The 20,242-nt window shown below is 39.7% G+C and overlaps 2 protein-coding genes and 1 long non-coding RNA gene across 8 annotated transcripts in view; 2 read left to right on the top strand and 1 right to left on the bottom strand.

Annotated features, from left to right (window-relative positions):
* The window catches only part of LOC103478975 (leucine rich adaptor protein 1-like), a 4,844-nt gene extending 1,795 nt beyond the window's left edge, over positions 1-3,049 (top strand). For both annotated transcript variants that reach the window (XM_008433153.2, XM_008433152.2), the window contains 2 exons: positions 1,517-1,701; positions 2,110-3,049. In XM_008433153.2, coding sequence (XP_008431375.1) covers positions 1,517-1,701; positions 2,110-2,584 — 660 coding nt within the window. In that variant the 3' untranslated portion in view covers positions 2,585-3,049. The remainder of the gene's footprint in view (positions 1-1,516; positions 1,702-2,109) is intronic.
* A 460-nt stretch (positions 3,050-3,509) lies between these two features.
* pgap6 (post-glycosylphosphatidylinositol attachment to proteins 6) lies at positions 3,510-18,910 on the top strand. Of its 5 annotated transcripts, none has more exons than XM_008433150.2 (15): positions 3,511-3,801; positions 5,022-5,205; positions 5,298-5,499; positions 7,556-7,683; positions 7,766-8,031; positions 8,706-9,013; positions 9,097-9,190; positions 10,270-10,384; positions 10,485-10,627; positions 11,752-11,930; positions 12,335-12,481; positions 12,597-12,713; positions 12,951-13,223; positions 17,153-17,215; positions 17,357-18,910. In XM_008433150.2, the coding sequence occupies exons 1-14, from the start codon at positions 3,738-3,740 to the stop codon at positions 17,195-17,197; spliced, it is 2,265 nt and encodes a 754-aa protein (XP_008431372.1). In that variant the 5' UTR covers positions 3,511-3,737; the 3' UTR covers positions 17,198-17,215; positions 17,357-18,910. The 5 variants fall into 5 exon arrangements, with proteins under 5 accessions (XP_008431368.1, XP_008431372.1, XP_008431371.1 ...); XM_008433149.2 differs by having other exon boundaries at positions 3,512-3,801; positions 17,153-17,219; XM_008433147.2 differs by having other exon boundaries at positions 3,513-3,801; positions 17,153-18,910.
* LOC108167099 (uncharacterized) lies at positions 7,874-12,644 on the bottom strand. The gene is made up of 4 exons (XR_001777496.1): positions 12,556-12,644; positions 12,313-12,460; positions 10,222-10,373; positions 7,874-7,961 (listed from the first exon to the last, which is right to left on the bottom strand). It is a non-coding gene; the product is annotated as an uncharacterized LOC108167099 (long non-coding RNA).
* Positions 18,911-20,242: the final 1,332 nt, after the last annotated feature.

Here is a 20,242-nt window from a genome sequence, read left to right as displayed (position 1 = left end):
CCACACCCCCCATCTGTCTCCTCACCACACCCATCTGTCTCCTCACCTGTCCCCTCACCACACCCCCCATCTGTCCCCTTACCTGTCCCCTCACCACACCCCCCATCTGTCTCCTCACCTGTTCCCTCACCTGTCCCCTCACCACATCCCCCATCTGTCTCCTCACCTGTCCCCTCACCTGTCCCCTCACCACACCCCCGATCTGTCTCCTCACCTGTCCCCTCACCACACCCCACATCTGTCTCCTCACCTGCACATTCCTCCCGCTGGTCTCTCCTCATTCCTCATTTTCAGCGTTAAGATTTCATGCCATTTAAAATAAACATCTAACGCTCCCCAGGCTGCGTGACACATTTAACCACTTCTCAGTTTTCAGTTTAAAAAATGAAAAAAAAATTATTTATTTTTGTATTTTAAAAGTTTAATTTCAGAATTTTGATTTGGTAAAATACTGTCTTTGCAACAGCAACAAAAAAAGAAGAAGAAAAGCTAAGTTCAGTATGATAAAATAAGTTTGCAGGAAGAGAAACAAACTTTTTTTTTTTTTAGGAACAATGAATTCCAATATTAGTGAAAACACATAGCCAATTATTACTTTCACTTTGACAGGTGATTAATTTTAATATTTTCCTAATGAAAAATAAATGTTTGATTTGTAATTACTATTTACTATGCATCATGCTTAGTTCTTAATTAATATTACTCGTCTCATATTATCGAAGCACAGGCAAGATGTTTCCAAGTTTGACGTTTCTGGTTGATTGCTGGCTGAGTATTATTATTATTATTATTATTATTATTATTATTTAGTGCAGTTTCACCTATAGGCCAGTAGGTGTCAGCATACAAAGTGACTCTTCAGTCTACTGATCCTGATCTCTGCTCCTCAGGATAGGAATGCACGATATAGCGATATTTAATTGATTTATTACGACGACAATAAAACATGTTAAGTAGCATTTTTCTAAAGCTTTCAGAACATAAATAAGTCTAAATCTTTAAAAAATTGTAGTTATTTAATTACTTGTTTTTCCAAACTACATTTAATTATAATATTAAGAATTTTTTAATTTATATTTTATTTTTTACTGCTCTTCTAGGAATTCCAGGGAAAACATATTTTCATACACAACAATCCCAACAATTCTTTGTCTTTTGGAATTTGCAAAACGTTTCCACGGTAAATGAAAACAAAAGAAGTATGATGATTTCAAAAAGTATCAACAACTGGTTTAATAATTGCCTGGCATGGTTTAGGTATTTAACCACTGCCGCTCACTTGACTTAAATGAATGGATCATTTTTTTCTTTTTATTAGCACCAATAGATAACATAATGCTAACTATATTTAGCTGAATTAGGTGTAATATAGTAGATACATTTTAAAACCTGCTGGTTTTAGGAAGTGATTCATTGTGTAAACCTTCAACACATATGTTGGCGACAACCCTGAATGAAAAAGGCAACGGTTCAGTAACATTTCACACATGTAAAAGCATCTGCTCTGTCCCTGCAGCGGTGGCTCCGCTGTGCCGACGTGAGGATCCTCCGGCAGCTGGTGGCCGTGCACGAAGGCATCGAGGCCATGCGCTGGCTGATGGAGGAGAGGGGCCTGCAGGCCAGCCGGTGCAGCAGCTTATCGGGCAGCCTGAGCAGCTTGGTGACCATCGAGGAGCATGTTCCCTCAACGTCTCCCTGCAGGTGTGTTGAGAGACCGCGAAGAATCAGCTTCAGAGACTAACAGAAGTATTTTAAAGTCTATTCTCTGAGCTATACATGGAGCCAGTGGAAGGACTTTAGATGAGCGCTATCGTCTTGGTTTTAGTGAGAACGCCAGCAGCAGGGATGAGACACTGTTGCAATCACTGCGACTAAGGATGAGCGTCTCTAGATCTGGTTGAGACATCAGTCCATTAATCCTAAAATTTTTGATTTTGAGTGAATTTCCTGAATTTTGTTCACATCTAACAAAGATTTCTAGATTCGCGCAAACCTAGAAAACCTTCCCTGAACATCTTTTACAGATTAGCAAAGTGAGCACGCCATGTTAGGTCTTTCCTTTCAGATTATTCAAAGTGTAACTTTCTGTTGCCTCCGTTTTTTCCACAGAGAAGACCCAACTCCTGCCTTCCCTCAGGATATAAGGCTAACAGCCAATACAAAACCAGCAGATCAAAACCCACAACGCGCCGAGACGTCTGAACTCCCGTCTCCCTCCGAATCAATCCAAGTTGAAAGTTGCGCTCAGGCTCCGCTTCCCGGCGCCAACACTTTGGTCAGCGCTGACGCGCCCAAATCGGAAGCCCCGGATTCGGGTTCGACGCGGTTTCACATCAGAAACGGCGCCGAGACCATCAAGAGAGCTCTGCTCAGGTCCAGCAGAAGAAAGCAACTGAAAGCTGCCAGTCAGGGCGCAGGAGAGAAAAACACTGAACATCCAACTCAGCAGAGTTTATCTGTCTTCAAGAGACAGGAGGTGAAGAAGGATGAGGAGGAGACCTCAGCTGGTGGGGAGAAAGACTTACTGGGTTATGATGCTCAGTGGTCCTGGGTGGAGTCCAAGGATGATGTCACATTTTTATGATCTTCCATGCGGACATTTTAAGTTGAAGCTTTGCCTTTTAAACTGTAAGCTTCTGGAGAAAAAGTGGAACTTAAAATGAACTTTGACACCAAGTGAAACTTGAACGTATTTAATATTGATTTATGCTTCGGACCAACTCAGGAAGTCCTGTTTGGAGTTCTCCACAAGCCAGGATGACACGGCAAATGTTCAGTTCAAACTCAGTTCAAAAATACTTTATTGATCCCAAAGGAAAATGAAATAACCTAACATACATAGACAAGTGGGAGAAGGTGATATTATCAGATGAGACCAAAATTAACTTTTTGAACTTCATGCAAAACAGTTTGTGGGATAGAAAGTTAACAATGCAATATAATGATGACTAAAGGTGTTTCCAGAAAATATTGACTTTGGGCCTGAATATAAATACACCTCACACTTTTCAGGTTATTTGTACAAAATAAATAAAACAATTCAAAACCATGCACTCCTTTTTCTTCCTCTTCACAGTTATACATTGCCCTTAAATCTCTCCCAAATATCTTAGTGGTGTGCAGCTGTATCTAGACATAATTCTATCAAATATGCTTTCATCTGCCAGTAAATGAAATGGCCATTTAATTAATGAATCGTCCAATTAACAGTTTTTATGATTGGAGAATAGTACCGTTGTTATTCATTTATAACTACCAGAAACTAGTCCAGAAATAGATTTTTTAAAAGTTATATAACTTAAAATTTTGGAAGTCATATTTTGTTTTACTGTAGTTAAAAGTGCCACAAAAATGACATTAATACAAAGTTACTATTTTTATGTTACTTTTAAACTTATTTTTTGATAGCTTAGTTGTTTTAAGGCACTCAAAATTAATTAACAATTTTTACGCTTTTTTCCGTTTCCATTTGTTTTGTCATAAAAATCGTAACTTGCCATCAGTAACTCATGTCCAACAAATACAACCAAGCGGGGTTTGGACGCTTCAAGCTAATTTTTCCTACAGCACTCAAACGCCCCCTGCAGACACGCTCGTGACGCACCACGTAGTTGCACAGAAACCCGGAAGTGCTAACTAGGTATGTTTTTTTGTTGTCTGTTTTTTAGTTGAAGGTATGTGTGGTAACACAGGTGGAATCGGGAAGATGTGACGAGTTGGTTTGTCGGAGAGAAAAGATGGAGGCCTGCTTTCTGCGTTGGTTGCTTTTCGTCGCGCTGACATCCTGGACGTTAGGAGACGGTAAGAGTTTTATCAAGAGAAGGGCAAATATTAGCATGGCTGCTAACGAATGTTGATTTTTGGTTTTAAGTTACGACGGGAACGACGAAGAAACATGTCGTAAAACCTACGAATTTAGAAAATAGTCTCCATGTGCATGTGGTTTTTCCTTTTATCGCTATTATGAATGAATGTCAGTTTTTACTTTAATGAGCTACAGCTGTTTTCTATATAACAGAAATGCACTGGTCAGACTGTTCCTGTCCGATGCAGATTTCTTGTTTTTTTTGTTTTTTTTAAGGTCCAACTTGTTTTCTTTATTCTGTAACACAGAAAAGAGCAAACCGATGTTCTTCAGGATGTTTGATAGTTAGTAGTTTATAATTTAACAATAAATGGAAGAATTAACGTACATTTCCCTTCATTTTCAGTTTTTCCCTTAATCTAGTTTTAAAATAGATTAAAACTCCCATGTTTTAATCTAGAACTGTAGTTCTAGATTAAAACAGTTTAGAACTGTAGATCTAAAACTGTAGATTAGATCTACAGTTTTTGCTGTATATCTAATCAATAGGAAAAAAACAAGCATTGTTGTTTTTGACGTGCTATTTGTGAAATATGACGCTTTGTTGGCCACTTTTTTAAAGTTCTACATTTACAGAATAGTAGATGGCAGTCATATCACTGAAAAGTGTAACTCTTTACCATGAATATCAGTTGAAAAACTCCAAACATGAAGTCCAGAAAAGGGGGGGGGAACAAGTAACTCTATGATTACTTTAGGAAAGATAAAAAATAAACTGGTAAATAAGAGGGTGTTGCTTTTTTTTTCTTCATCTCATCTAACCAAAAGGCAGCACCTCCCATGATACCTGCAGCCTCAGGCACTCGTCTACCCATGTCTTATGTTGTTCGTTGTTCTTTCTTTGTTCTTTAGATGAGCTGTACTGAAACACATTTTATTTGTGCTTCTGTGCAACGGCAATAAAAGACAATTCTGAGTCAGAAACACTTATTTAAATCATTTATCTGAGACTGGATTAATATCAAGTGGCAAATTTCCTCTTTTGAAAGCTTTTCAACCTTGTTTCCAAAGTCAAGAATGTTAAACTACTGATCTTTTTTTGGTTTGGTTTGGGGTTTTTTCCAACATACTTTCTATACTAATGAGTAACTAACGCTTCTTTTCGACTGTGTGGCGAATGTTTTGGCCTTTTAAACAAACCCCTTCTTCCCTGCAGACGGACAAGTGACTTTTGAGTCCGAGCTGTCGTCCAAACCCGCTCAGAAGTTGTCAAAGTATGGCTGGTACGCCAGCGTCAGGCTGCAGAGGTTCCACATACCGGAGCAGACCGCCATCGCTCACTGGCTCTTCTCAGTCAAAAAGGGCCACAGCTTCAACTGTGGGCAGCACAACGTCAGCATGTAAGCCACCAGACGCTGCTACGGAACAATAAATCTGTCGTTACTGGCTGATTTTTATTTGAACCAAATTCAACTTTCTTTTTTTTCCCCAGCCACCTCCGATGGGGCGCCCCTCCCGTCATAAACCCAACAGAAACTGTGTTTCCAAATGCGACCCTGTGGGACCCCTCCTTGTCCCTGATTCTACCGGTAACCTCCCAGAGCTACACGACCTTTAACCTCTCTGATCCGGCTCCGGGAGATTGGTTCGTCGCTGCGCACTTACCGGAGGACGACGGGCGCATAGAGCAGAAGGTTTGTTCTGGGATTTTGTTTTCTAAAAATGAAATAAAATTTGACTTTACTGTTACTGTTACTGTTTATGCATAAACTATAAACCTATAAATCTTTTAGAAATAAATCTGCTCTGCAAGTGAAACTCTCAGAAGACCAGAGACGCTTGCAAGTTTTTTTTGGKTTTTTTTTCCCCTCCCACCTCAATTGTTAATTTTTCTAAAAAATAAAATCAAGCAACGCTTAGCCTGGCGGGGGTCTAGTAAAGCATGGCGGGCCGCCAGGCTTGTAATGCACTGGGGGAAACTCTACCCTACTGGTATCGATGTTGCTGGTGGTATGATTGTGTTTTTATTCCTATGAAAAAGCGGTCAAATCAATCCCTGTCCATGTCTTTGTGCACCACAGAACTCTGATAATAACGTCACTAAGATTTTAATAAGTCTTTGCCATCTAAAAAGCATTTTCTGATCCTCTAGATAATTACATTTTTGGCAGAATTGCTCCATGAATTTCAATTCCATTCGGGTTTTATGTACTAGCATATTAGAAACTCTTTGTCTTGTTTAGGGCTAATAATAGATAATGGATTATATTTCATCCCATGAGGGATGATGTTAGTTGTGGAACAATGGTTTCGGAGAATCAGTCCACAACAATAGCCTCCCAAGAAGTGAGGAAAAAGAAAAAAAAAAAAGCGAAAACAAAGTTTCATTTTTTCAGTAAGAAGTAGAAATTTAAGTTAACGCCTCTCTGTTAACCACGGTCATCAAATGAAAGAGATGTTTGTGATTGTGATGCAAACATCACAATCGCAGCGTAACATTAGCCTGACTGGTTGGTGTAGGTCAGCACGCGATCACTCCACCTGTAAACCACCAGAGTTGATAATCACACTTAGTGGCAAAAACTTTTTTTTTTTTACTTGAACTCTGGCAGCTTTCCTGTAGATGTTGTAATTTCTAATCTATTTTTGAAGATCATTGTTGTCACCCTCTTGCTGTATGTTGGTGAACCATGCAGTAATTGTATGAAACATCTCAGTAGTGAATGGAAGCAGGAGAAAATCTAACTTTTCTTCTCGTGGGTTTACTGCTCTACATTAATGCAGCAAACTTTCACACCACCTAAGCAATTTTGGTTAATGTACAGTTAGTTTTCTAACTTTGCACAGTAAAACAAATCACTTCAAGCTAATGCTAATCACTTAAAGCTAATGTTAACCAACGTAGTGATTGAAAGGGAAGTCAAAATATGCAACCATATTGCAGCTGCAATCATTCCTTTGGCTCAGACATGGAGAAAAAATTCACAGCTACAGCTTATTAACTTGGATTTTCATGCAGGTTTATAGACCACAGTTATTAATTTATTTGCTAAGGTCATTCACAAACTTCAGCCAATGTTTTCTACTGACACTGGAAAAGTAGAACTGTATACATGTCAAGCAAATCATTTAATTTCATTTTATTCTAAGTTGGAGCTTTTTGTTTTTGTGTAACTCTAAAATTCTATATGTTTTTATTAAAATGAACAAAGGTTAAAGGTTCTGTTGGACAATTTCCTTCACATTTCTGGCGCCACCGGCTCCCAGCACTTATCTGTGACTTACTTTTCGGACAAAAGTGGAACCAAGCCGTCGTCTTCCAGTGTAAGCGATCTGGGTGTGACGGAGCCTTTAATTGGATGTAATCATCGCAGTGTAACGTGAGCCTGGCTGCTTTCTTTAATCTGAACTGTAATATGTGCAGCAGGATATGAATGTAAAGTCCAGTTTGCCTCCTGTGAAAGCCTGTAAGTCTGTAAAGCCATCACGGTGACGTTGTGTACGTTGCCATGGTTATGTTTCTGTAAAAATTCCTCGTTTCTACCTCCAACCTGCTGAACTGGAGCGGTGGCTGTTTGCTGTGCAGCTGAGCAACATTCCTTCCATTAGTCAGCAGGTTGGTTTGATAAACAATGTCTTGATTGGAAGCAACAATTTTTTCCCCCTTTCAGTCTGAGGTTGATTTTGTTGCTGTTTATGTTCTTCTATATAAGTGAACTGACATGATTTATTAATTTTTTCACGTTTCAGGGTTTCCCGTCCTGCTCCTATTACTTCCAGCCCCAGCTGTCGGTCAGGAGAGCGGCGGACACGCCCGTCCTGCAGCCGGGAACCGTCCTGACTCAGACCGCAGCCCCCGACAGACCCGCACGACTCAAGTAACTACCGCGACACGGTGTCCACGTTTTTTTTAAAAAAAAAAACGTGTCTCATTAATTCAGATGTGCTAAATCATGGCAGGTTGTTTGTGCCGGAGTTTACCTCGTCTCTCTCGGTCTCCGTGGCCGGGTGCTCGTCTGGCGAGGCGTCGGAGAGCGCCGACTGCTCGCTGCTCCTCAGGCTGGGCTCGGCGTCGCTGCAGCACAGCCAGACGGAGCTGAACTGCTCTGGGGTCAACTGCTCCGTGTCCCTCTCTAACCCTCCGTGGGACTCGTGGCTGCGGGTTGTTGTGGAGAGCAGCCAAGTCAACCAAACTGTAACCTTCAGGATTGGATCCAACTACACAGGTGAGCACTGAGCTCTTTTGCAATTTATTCTTCACTTTTTTTTGCACATTTTAGCATGTTACAACTAGGGATGTGCTGATTCACTTTTTTTAAACTTCTGATACCGATATCTGAGGTTTAGTATCGACCAATACCGATCTGATCCAGAAAGATGGAGCTGAATTGATTTGAAACATATCTTTTCTTTTGTAAACACAGATATATATATATATATATATATATATATATATATACTGAATTATAATTTTTTAATAACTCTGCACCTCAGCACACTTAAATACACCAACAGTAGACCAGTCAATCTAAAATAAATAAAAATTAATATTAGGGATGCAAAATAGCTTTTTTTGTTTTCATACCGATAACCAATAATAACTGACTGCCGGTAATACATAATACTCTAAACAAGACCTAAAACATTTCTTAAAGAACCACCAATTTATAGATGCTTATTCCTCTGAGTCAACCTAATAAGACAAAAGGATCAAAAATATTACTGATATATCAGTAATATAACACTTTCGTAGTGAATCAGTTGCAAACTTGATTTTTGTAATTCCTATATTTAGAGTCAATTCTTAATCGACAGATTTTGCGAAGTAAAAAATGTGAATTCTATGATTGATGCAACTTTTTCTGGGTCTAGGGTTATTTTCTGTTTCTGTCTCGCTCAGTGGGATGTAAGCCAAAGAGCGTAGGCCTCACAGCGGACGATGACATCACAAAGCTACTTGACAAGAGCGTCTCCAACGCCACGGCGACGGGGACAGGCTCGGCGTCGGCTCCCCCGCCACTGCCGGCGTCTGCGTGCGTATGGAGCGTCCCCGTGCTCTACGAGGAGCTGGACCTTCTGTCGCTGCGGTACACCCCCGTCAACGGCTCCAACGTCAGCGTCACGGAAACGCACCCCACGCTGCTCACCTACCCGCTGCCCCCGCAGGCCACCGGGGGAACGCTCAACCTGCAGCTCACGCTTAATTCTGTGAGTAGCGCTGACTGAACCACTGACGCGTGTGTAAGACACACAGGTGAGATTTCTTTATTTGTTTGTTTTTTTTAATATAGACTAATGCGACTTTGGGGAATAACAGCATCGTGGCCTGTTTCTCTGCCTGGGCTCCAGTCCTCCAACTCAACCACTCTGAACTCTGCAGAACAGGTACAGGTAGACCTGGCACAATAAACTATACCAGAAGTTTTTGCGATAAACGATAATATTGTTCCTTCGAGACCATTTTCAAGTAATATAATGGTAATGACATAATAATGCAGGAACACATTCTCAAAGATGAACAAACTTTAAATTCTTATAAATTTTTAAACACTGGAACTGGGAGACATTTTAAATAAGCAAAATAAATAAACGAAACAACAGAAATAACAAATACAATGAATTCTGAAAACAACATTGAACTTAAAAAAAGGTTCTAGTTGAGACAAAAGCACCAAAATTAATACTTTTATCATTCGGTTTATGGTATAAAGACAGAAAAGAGAAAAACAATATATTATGGAAATGGACATTATTGAGTTTGTTAATTTATCATGCGATTATTTGATTTATTCCTTATTGTGACAGGCTTAGGTTCAATATGAGTAACCTGCAAAAAATCATTCTAGCCTTCTATTCTGAGGTCAACATTTCTATCAAAACCTACAATTAGTGATTCAGAAGAACATTAAAACAATTTAGTATTAAGTATGATGTTTGTGCATCTGATGGACCTTCTGCACTTTATTATCGAAATTCAACACAAACTACAACTTTATACTTTAAAATACAAAAACCATGTTCAATCTAATCTCATCAATATATGGTTACTTTTTTTTCAATAAAAAAAGTTCCACCTGTTTGTGTTTTCTGTATGACAAAAATCAGGGAACAAATTTTCAATTCAGTATAGAAGTAAGCATTCATGTTTACCTTTTTAAATTTACCTGTAAGGCTTTATGATAACTTACTTTTATTCTTTCTTTGACTTTTATTAAACATTTCACACGCAAAGAACACAAGTTGAATGCAAACGATAATCATAACCACTTTATATGACAGTAAATGTGTGACAGGGTTTAAATTCTGGACCATTATGAAGTTGTTGTTAACTTAATGTTTTATTTGTCTGCATCAAATACGGACACAAAGTGTCAAAAAATGTCTTGTTTTTTGTTGCATGCTGTAATTATCGGTACCTTCAGACATATGGGGATAACGGACGTCATCTTGTTGATTCTCTCCAGGTTTGTTTATGGGATACGCCATCGGGATCAACGTCAGCGTCCCTAAAGCCGTGGTCAGGCTGCCTTTCCCTCAGTCCACAACGTGGTACCTCACCCTGCAGCTCCTATGTAACAGGTAGAACACACACGCAGGCCGCTGCAGCATCATGACTTACTTCAGTGTGACAGTCTGAGAAAGTATTCATGCTTAAGCTGTTCCTGTGTGTTTTCTGCAGCAGTGATTGCAGTAACGCCTCGGTGGTGTCTGTGGTCCCAGAAGTGTCTGTCAGCGCCTGCGTGGACGACTGCGGGCCGTACGGTGAATGTAGGCTGCTGAGATCCTACACATACCTGTACTCTGCCTGTGTCTGCTCTGCAGGTAACACACACACACGCACACACACACACACACACACACTTTCACCTGTGTTGGCATCTTCATGTGAAGTTGAGAGGTCATAATGTTACATGGAGTCAGTGTGTGTGTTTTCTACTCGCATGTCGTTTAGGGCAGAAACGATTAATCAGATTAATTGTGATTAATCGATAATTGAAATAATCAGAAGCAGAATGGTTGAGATCTCTGTTTTTGAATGGCCTAGTTAATGTCCAGACCTAAATTCAATTGAGACTCTGAAGTAGAGTTGAAACGATTAATCGATTATTGAAATAATTGTCAACTAATCTAGTAATCGATTAATCGTTACATTTTGGAGTCTGGTATAAAGACTCCTAAAAAAGACATTTGCTGAATGAACGACACTTTCAGAAGATTAACTAATCCAAAACTACAGAAATAAATCTGTACATTTTGCATTTAAGGAAAAAAAAACAACTTTGCCTACAAATATGTTCTATCTAGAACTCAAGTGGCAGAGTTTTAACTTTACCCAGATCAAATTCTGTAAAAGCAAAAAACTTTACTATTAAGCATCTTTTGATACCCACTTATTAAATATTTCATAAAAAAGTTTTTTAAAAATGCGCTATGCTGTATTAATAAGTCCAACAGAAGGTACTGAGCTTTTCACATGTTGCAGATTCATCCTGTGCTACAAATCAAGTGAACACTAAAGGAATGATGTTAATGCATTTTAGGCAATAAGATGTTTATTTTCTTATTTTAAAAATGAGTTGAATCATTTGTTTGCATTTTTTTATATTCAAATATTCTATGAATATTTGTGTATATATATATATATATAAGTATATATATATTCAAATATTCTATGAATATTTGAAATACTCAAATATTTGAAATACTCAAATATTTGAAATATTTGAGTATTTCAAAGGGTATTCTTTGGGTATTCAAAGAATACCCTTGAATGGTTAAATAAAATCTGCAGGCTTTGCTATTTTATTATTATTTTTTGATTAATAGAGTTCTCTATTACTAAAGTAATCGTTAGTTGCTGCCCTTTCGCTGTGAATGTGTTGGTGGAAGCAGAAATGTGAAACACCAACACAGGATGCGTCCATCATCTTTTTCCACATCTGCAGGGTGGAAAGGTTGGGGCTGCACCGACGGCTCCACCGCCCAGTCGTACGCCCGCCAGCTGACGGCAACCATGTTGCTGACGCTCAGCAACCTGTTCTTCCTGCCCGCCATCGTGGTCGCCACCAGACGCTCCTACATCACAGAGGCCTTCGTCTACCTCTTCACCATGTTCTTCTCTACGGTGAGCACTGCTGCCGATCAAATGTGTGAGAACAAACCTCTTCAGGCTGAAATTCCAGAGCTTCTGGGAATCTTCTCTTAAGACACATGGAGACATTACACTAACCACTACGAAGTCATCTGGTCCTCAGGTACTGAACCGACTTTGGACCTGTTGACGCCAGTTTTTAAGAATTGCTGCGGCTATCGACTATTTCAGTAATCGATTACTCTGATGATTAAGAAGCCTCATTTGTTTTAGAGGTGCTGAATGTAGGACAGAGTCCATGTTTCACTGATCCGTGTCCAGGGTGATGTTCAGTGTTTGTATCAGTATTTAGAGGCTGAATGCATCCAGAATGTGGGTCCATGTGGAGCACAGGAAGTCTTCAGTACATCCTCACCTTTCTCCTCCCCTCCCTGTAGTTCTACCACGCCTGCGACCAGCCCGGCGCGGCCGTCCTGTGCATCATGGACTACGACGCCCTGCAGTACTGCGACTTCCTCGGCTCCATCTGCTCCATCTGGGTCACCATCCTCTGCATGGCTCGCCTGGGAGACGCAGCCAAATACGTAAGAGGCCTCTGGCCTTTTTCCTTCTATAATCAGCTCACTTTACAGGGTAACGACAACTTCAGCGTCCTCACCTGCTCCCTCTTTCCTTCCTTCCTTCCTTGTTGGTGTGCAGACTCTGTTTCTGCTCGGGGCCTTGCTGATAGCCATGTCAATGCAGCTGGACCGCAAGGGCCTGTGGAACCTGCTGGGCCCCATCCTCTGTGCCATACTTCTCATGGTCACTTCCTGGGTAAGAGCCACGTCTGCTTTTTTTTTTTTTTTTTTTAGGTTAATTTGTGTATTTGTTTAGTTTTATTTATGCCACCTGGAGAGTGGAAGGGGTTGAAATTTTTGTAATAAAAAAATTGCATGAATCAGATTCTACTTTGAACTAAAACCGATAGCTGTATAAGCAGAAGGAGGGGAAAAATAACACCCACTTTTTACGTGATGGCTTCTCTTGTTCTTCGTCCCCAACGACCAACAGGTGTACAGGTGCGTCCGCCGGCGACACTGCTACCCGCCCTCCTGGCGCCGCTGGGTCTTCTTCCTCCTGCCCGGAGCGCTGTGCGCCCTCATCGGAGTGTGTCTGTACGTCTTCGCCGAGACGGAGAGCAACTACTACTACACGCACTCACTGTGGCACATCCTGGTGGCCGGCTGCGTGGTGTTCCTGCTGCCGCCCGAGGAGAAGGACCGGAAGGCGCTGGGCTGGAGCCGGGGCTTCAGCTGGAGCTGGAGGTGGAGCTGGAGGCCGCGGGTTTGTGGATACACGCTCTGCGAGAGCAGCAAAGACGAACTGTACACGGTCACATAGCAGAGAGCGAGACAAAGCGGGGCCGGCGTTTATTCACAGTCTGACTCTTTACCTGGACGAGGCGTTTTTCTGTGTAAAGCTGTATATTCACATAAGTCCACATATATTTCATATTCATGTGCTACAAGTGGAAGAGGGGTCTTAGATTTAGATTGAGAAATAGGAACATATATGCCCTTTTTAACCCACATCCAGTCTGCTGGAATCTCTATAGAGATGCACCAATTAGATTTTTATAGCCGATTTCTGGCCTGTTATACAGATTTAATGTGATTGCAATTCTTCTTGAAGGACTTTACTTACAAAATGTCAATCATATATATATATATTATTTTTATTTTATTTTACAGATTTCCACTCGTAGGCGGTATCAAGTTTATATAGGGAGCAGATGAGATGTCACACTGTGTGTGTTTGTGTAATACAGGAGTTGATATAAAACAGGGTTTCTTATTAGTTAAGAACAAAGACGAAATGATTTGAGTTGAAATGTTAAACCGTATTTAATATCTTCCACCAGCACAGTCAGTCTGGTCATGGCAGAGTGTACCTTGCTAATTCTAAAAAAAAAAATTAAAAAAAAGGACGTGGTCACGAATTGATATTCTGTAAGAGACCGCTACTTTTCTTTTTTTGATAAAGTCGGGTTACAAAATGTACAAAAATGCAAATAAGTGAAATGATCAGCTCCCGCTGGCCGTAACGGGCCACTGGATAGAAATCATGTCTCCAGCGCATCAGTTGTATGTTCGACTAACCTGCTAAGATGTCCAGATTACATCGTTCCTGACAAACAAACCAATGAATGAATAGCTCTGTTATGGCAGGCTGAATTAACAGTCAGCATGCCTCAGTAGAAAATGCGGTTTTTGTGCTTCCGTACTGATGCTTCATGTAATGGCAAACTTTGACTCATCTCCCATATTAACAACTTCTCACTAAAAAGTGCTGATTCAGCACAGCCTGTTAGCATTTAGGTGTATTCACTGGCAACAAAAAAAAAAAAACTTTTTAGTTTCTGCCCATGTATTATTGCTTGTCGTTGGTCAGAGCTGAACTAAAAGGAAATGATTCAATTTCAGTCAGCAGCTTATTTAAAAAATCCAATGTCTCTGTTGTTTCTTCTTAGATGTGACCGCCGGTACCCTGAGGTAGCAGACCAGTACAGCTGGATTAATGCCTAAACAGGGTTGTTGAATTTGAAGTAAGAGTTTCACATTTGAAGAGGTGGATATTAGCTGGTCACCATAGTAACATTAGATAAGCTGTAGCTGGCATCAGACAAGTTTCATATAGACAGTTTCTGATCAAAATACCAATCAAAAGCATCTAGCTAGCCAGCCAGCTAGGTGCTTTTCACTAGCTAAATCTTCTGGCCACCCAGGTAATTTAAATCAGACAAGCTAGCTAAATCAAACTGTTTCTAGCTTAGTGGTTCTCAACGTGGGCGGTACCGCCCCCCAGGGGGGGTTCAGAGGACGGCAGGGGGCGCTGGCAGACATTTTTCCAAAAGGGGGGCGCTGGGATGCCTTTGAGGGGCGTTTTGTCGAAGGTAAACTTTACACCTTAAATCCACAACAATACCAGTTTAGATTTTGAGCAACTTGGTAAAACTGTATTGTGTAACAGTAAATCATGCTCTTCTTCTATTCAGTGTCTGTAGCTTCATGGCTCCGCTCCGCATCAGTTCAGCGTTACACCGGCTGATGACGCTGCTGTGATTCACTTTGTCTGGTATTTCTGTACATATGTTTTGGCAGTTCTGTGATCATGTCAAAGCAGCAACTTATATTAAAAAGTGTTTTATTTCCGTTTGAAAGCTGCCCGCTTTCATGAAGGACAACAGAAAATCGCTCTTATAAACATGTAATTACTAAAATCACGATACCCTCACTGTGTATCCCTCTGAAAAATGAACCCATTTAAATAAAGAAATCCTTCCATGGGTGATACCACGATAGAGAGCGTTCATTTTATAGCGTTAACACGGTGCTGTAAGTGGTCCGGTATGAAACGGGGGTGATAGAACAACACAGCACTTTTAAATTTCAATAATCAGAATGCAGAAATTGTTTCCGTTGTTTTAAAAGGTTTATGTCAGTCTGCCTTTTTCCCCATCGATACGCTTCCCGACCGCCCTGCAGCTTAGGGAGTTAAAAAAACAAACAAAAAAACCCGCCGCGCACATTGCGCTAAACTCTGAAACAGGAGAAGCGGGACATAAAACGGAGTGACGAACTAGATGTGAATTATGGCATAAAAACAGAGAATCCGACGCTGAATAGTGAAAAAGGATGAACACATGATGTGAAACACATGATGATTAGGAGGCGCAGCACGTAATGAGTGAAAATTACTGATGGTCAATAAACGATCAAATAAATTTAGCAACAGGAAAGAAACTAAAGTGGACATAGCAATAAACCAAGAGAGGATAATACTAATCAAAGGAAACTAAATGGAAATGAATGAAGAACAAAATGCAAGAATAAACTAAGAAACTAAAGTAAATACGGAGGAATAAACTGGTATGGCAAGACCTTTAGAGCAATAATTAATACAGAGACTGTATGCTAAGAATAAACAGACACTATTTCCAGATAAAAGGTAAAATAATATTGTTGAAGTGTCATGGGCAGGGGCGCAACTACACATTATTCAGGCGGATGCGAAAACATAAATCGTCCCCCCCCACGAAGGAGCGTAGAAACATACGCTCGCCTCCCCCCAACCCCTCCCCAAAACCCCTCCTCCAGACGCCGATACATTTAGGGCAAAACTCGCTACATTTACCCCGTTATGTGCGCGAGGTGAAGGAGCGTACGGGAAAACATGATCGGTGCGCCGATTCAAAACATCTACAATAATGATAGTAACATTAATAATAAAATAATTGTCGGTGCAAAGTAGCCTACAAATTCTTTGGTGGGGGGCGGTGAGGGACCTGGATTAGGGCTAGGGGGGCGCTGGCCCGAAAAAGGTTGAGAAACACTGGTCTAGCTAAAGCTAGCTAGAAACAGTCTGCCAATAGCTAGGTAGAAACATTGTAGCTAGCTGGAAACAGTAAGTCTGGCTATAGCTAGAAGCAATCGCAGTCTAGCTGTAGCTAGCTAGAAGCAATCGCAGTCTAGCTGTAGCTAGCTAGATGGACTTTGATTTATGTTTTTTTTTTCTTCCATCAAGCTAGTTACCACAAAGAATGTCACTCTTGTTGTTTAGCAGCACTGATCAGATGTATTTGGTTAGTTTAATAGAAATATTTGACATACCGGTTCCAATTTTAAAAAAGATACTTCAGGAACAATATTCAAAATATTTTCCTTGATTTAGTAAAAAGTGAAAAAAGCACCCTCAATTATTCAAAATTTAGCATTTTTAACTTGAAGCAGTCAGCTTCAGTTTCCAAAAGGCTAACGTTTCCAAATTCAGCATGTTGTAAAGATTAATGCTGTACTCCATTCATCCTTCATATTGTCTGTTTAAAGTCTTGCGCTCTCTCTCTCTCTCGCACCCTGAACAAACCAGAGACATGTCTCAACTCATAGAAAACAATTTTCTTTTTAAGATTTGCGCAGCATTCTCTTAATTCGTTTTAAACAGCTTATTAATAGGAATACTGGTAGTTTAGTCTTAGTGCAGTCACTGATTAGAATTATTAATTTAAGGCTCAGTAAGTTACCCACCGGGACCAATCAAACTAAAAATCATCTGGTGCATCTCTGATTGTAGAGATTATTGTTTTGTTGTATTTATGCAATTTGCTAGACATGCTTGTCAAAATATATTTATAAATGATATTGCTTAATCTTAATCTTAAATCTCCACAAAGATGTTGTATTTATGAATGATGCGTTTTTGTTTTCCCCCTGTAGGTCTGGGTTCAATTGGAAGAGTTTAAAACCCCAGATGAAATTTGAACAATAATTTACTGCCAGGCAGGTACTATAATACTGTCGAATTTGTACTGTATTCTATCGCATTCCTTGAAAAATGATGTATCCAATCACACCTCACAAATCCACCTAGCTTCAGGAAACTGCTGCTGCTCATCACAATCACTTATTGTCTCCACACAGCGTCAGAATTCTGACAATCACATCTCGGTCTCATGGCTGCAGATCAGAACAACCTGGATGAGGAAAACACTGAAGAAAATGTACGAAGAAATCAGATTTACTGAATCTGTTATTTGGGTAAGGTGGAGTCTTTGTGAACCTTCCGGAAAAGGCAGTTTATGCGGTAAATGTGGCGTCTTTTTTTGTTATTGTAGACTTAAGGTAACAGAGGGCTCTTATCTGAACTCGTGTATCTTCAGTAAAATAACTCATGAATTTTGAAAAAGATTCTGGAGGCAGCCATGACACGTTGTTACAACATTGTATGTGCCCCAGATTTCTTTTAAAGCTGTAAGCCAGACTTTTCAACAACTTCCATTCGATGACCATTCACATTTTAATTGTAGTAGGTAACAAAACCCATCGAGGTCAAATGTTATGTTTGTTATGCCTTTTTACTGTAAACTGTTTTTTTGTGAAGAAGAAAATGCCTGCCCTTGTAGAAGCACATGTCTCTGGTGACATCACAAAAGACATCCAATCAGTTTTTTCCTTTAAAAAAAATTCACTCGTTTTTAATCCAGTTGGAGTCCAACTCAGCTGTGTGCCTGTAACTATGCATCAAGCTACATAGCTAGCTAGATGCAAAGCTTGCTCGCTAGCTAACTAGATTTAGCTAGCTTTTACTAACTAAATCTTTCTAGCTAGTAAAAAGATTTAGCTTAGCTAAATCTCCTTAGCTAGTAAAAACAGATTGCTACTTTTTACTAACAATCTTTTTAGCTGGTAAAAAGATTTGTTTTTTTACGAGCAAAGTCTTCTAGCTTGCTAAATCAGACCAGCGAGCTACATCATATGGAATTCTGTTTTTTATCACCCAGCTTTGTTTTTGTTGTCATGTGTGTCTTAGTGGAACATGACCTGGTTGGAATATTCTGCTTTGAATGAAGCCTGTTTGTGGAGGTAAATTGAAGAAAATGTTTTCTGTTCATCTGCAGCCCAAGAAATTACAATTCTTTAAGTTAATGAGATGTTTCTTTTCCACAGTTTTGGTGTGACGTAAATCACTCATATGTATAAATCAGCTCTCAAGTGAATGTATGCTAAAATTACTGGCCAGTGCCTCTTCCTTTTGTCTTTTTTATTTAATTTTATTGCACTTTATGTACGGTATAGGTCATAGGAGCTCTGTGGGCAGAGGGGGCGGGGCTTAGTCTCTTGTACCAGTAAAGCTACTGATATCCTGCTATATTTAATCCAAAACTCTAATCGTCTCATGTGTTACTTTGATCTAGTTTTCTCTTAAAGGCTTCCATTTCTCTGTTGTGACTTTGCACACATTTCCCTGATTGTTCAAGACCTGCACAGCCTTCCTTTTATTGCTTAGGTTGTTTGTTCATAAAATGTAAGTTTGTCACTAAGACGTTGGAATATGAGGGGAAAAAAAATAACTGACCACTGTGATTTACCGCGTTTTTTTGTTTTTCTCATCAAAGGATAGAAAATGTGATTCTGTTTCTTGTCAAAATGGAATCGAGCATTGGAGAAATAAATTTACTGTGCAAGAAGAAAAGATTAACTTTGTGTTTTTACAATTGTGATTTTAGTCATTTTTTTTCTGCCACACACACATACATACACACATGGAGGAAAATCCAGATTTTCAGCAGTGAGAGGCCGGTGAAAAGAGGGAAGCCGATTATCATAATCCTCAGAAATGTAGAAAGCAGTTCTGTTGAAATGCTCATAGCTGTGTGTTGTGTTCCTATATACAGCTTACCTCCATTAGGAAATTGCAATGGCCTTGAAAGGTTTTACAGATCAAACTGGCAGCTTTTCTGTAGCTGGATATGAGAAGGCTAACACGTGTGTTAACTAGTTGGAAGCTTGTATGTGTTGAGTGAGTGAATTAGGAGTTTTGGAAGGTGGGGGGTAATGGTTGCATGCTTTTTATTTTGTCTTTTTTCATGTTAGTTCCTATGATGGCGTATTAGGCCCATTGTAGATGAGGGGGAACAAAAAGTAAATTTCCACCAAAAATTTCAGAAATTTTCTAGAAAACAACTTGGAAATATCTGCTGTCAAAATAGGTCAAAATATCAGAAGAAAAACCTGAAATTTTGAGATGAATCTCAGAAATATGAAGAAAATAAACTTCAAAAGTTCAACATGTTTGACTTTTGAAAATCTGAAATTTTCATGTTTTTATTCCATTTTTTTTCTAGCAAATTTGCAACTTTTCAAACTAATTTCCTTGTAATTTCTAGGAAACGTATGAGATTGTCAGGTGTAAATTGACACACTTTTTCTCCATGTACACAGGTCGCTGTAATCAGGCTGTAATAAATGATAAATGGTAAATCTTAATGAAAGATTTATCATTTTGAATAGCTGAGCTGCCAGACGCAGCCAGTAGAGGGAGCCAGGCAGACAGAATAAACTACGGATCACAGGCGCATTGTATGAGTTTAACACCAAGAAGCTTGTGGTTTTTTGATAATGTAGTTTTGTAATCTACAACACAATTCAAAACTAAATTTTAAAAATTCATAATTTTTCCCAAGCTCTCTGGCGTGTGTTTTCATAAATAGTTCTCCAGCTTAACAGTTTTCTAAACTTCTTTTCTGCTCGTTTTCAGTCTAGTACCTGACCTTACATTGTTTAGGCCTCTGACCTCTGACCTATGGCTCAACCCAGGCGGTAAAGTCTCATAACACTAAACTGATGTATCATCAACTCGAGACTTGACAGAAAACAGGTTTCATTTTAATTTGATTATTTGTCGTTTACAGTTAAAATCAGATGCTCAAATGCACCGTTTAAAAGACGGCCCATTTTCTAAAGAATGCTTTTTGGTTTTTTTTTCACATATTTGTTCAAACTGTCACCATGTCGCGAGGGTTTGCC

The sequence above is a fragment of the Poecilia reticulata genome, linkage group LG17 (genome assembly GCF_000633615.1).
Source record: "Poecilia reticulata strain Guanapo linkage group LG17, Guppy_female_1.0+MT, whole genome shotgun sequence".
In the NCBI taxonomy this organism is placed as follows: domain Eukaryota; kingdom Metazoa; phylum Chordata; class Actinopteri; order Cyprinodontiformes; family Poeciliidae; genus Poecilia; species Poecilia reticulata.
The sequence above is the reverse complement of the archived record's forward strand: the minus strand, read 5'-3'. Positions and strand labels throughout refer to the sequence as shown.

Coding starts and splice junctions, on each gene's coding strand:
- pgap6 (XM_008433145.2), top strand. CDS start 3,738: ATGGAGGCCTGCTTTCTGCGTTGGTTGCTTTTCGTCGCGCTGACATCC. Junction 3,802..5,021: donor ATCCTGGACGTTAGGAGACG/GTAAGAGTTTTA, acceptor TCTTCCCTGCAG/ACGGACAAGTGACTTTTGAG. Junction 7,684..7,765: donor GACAGACCCGCACGACTCAA/GTAACTACCGCG, acceptor AAATCATGGCAG/GTTGTTTGTGCCGGAGTTTA.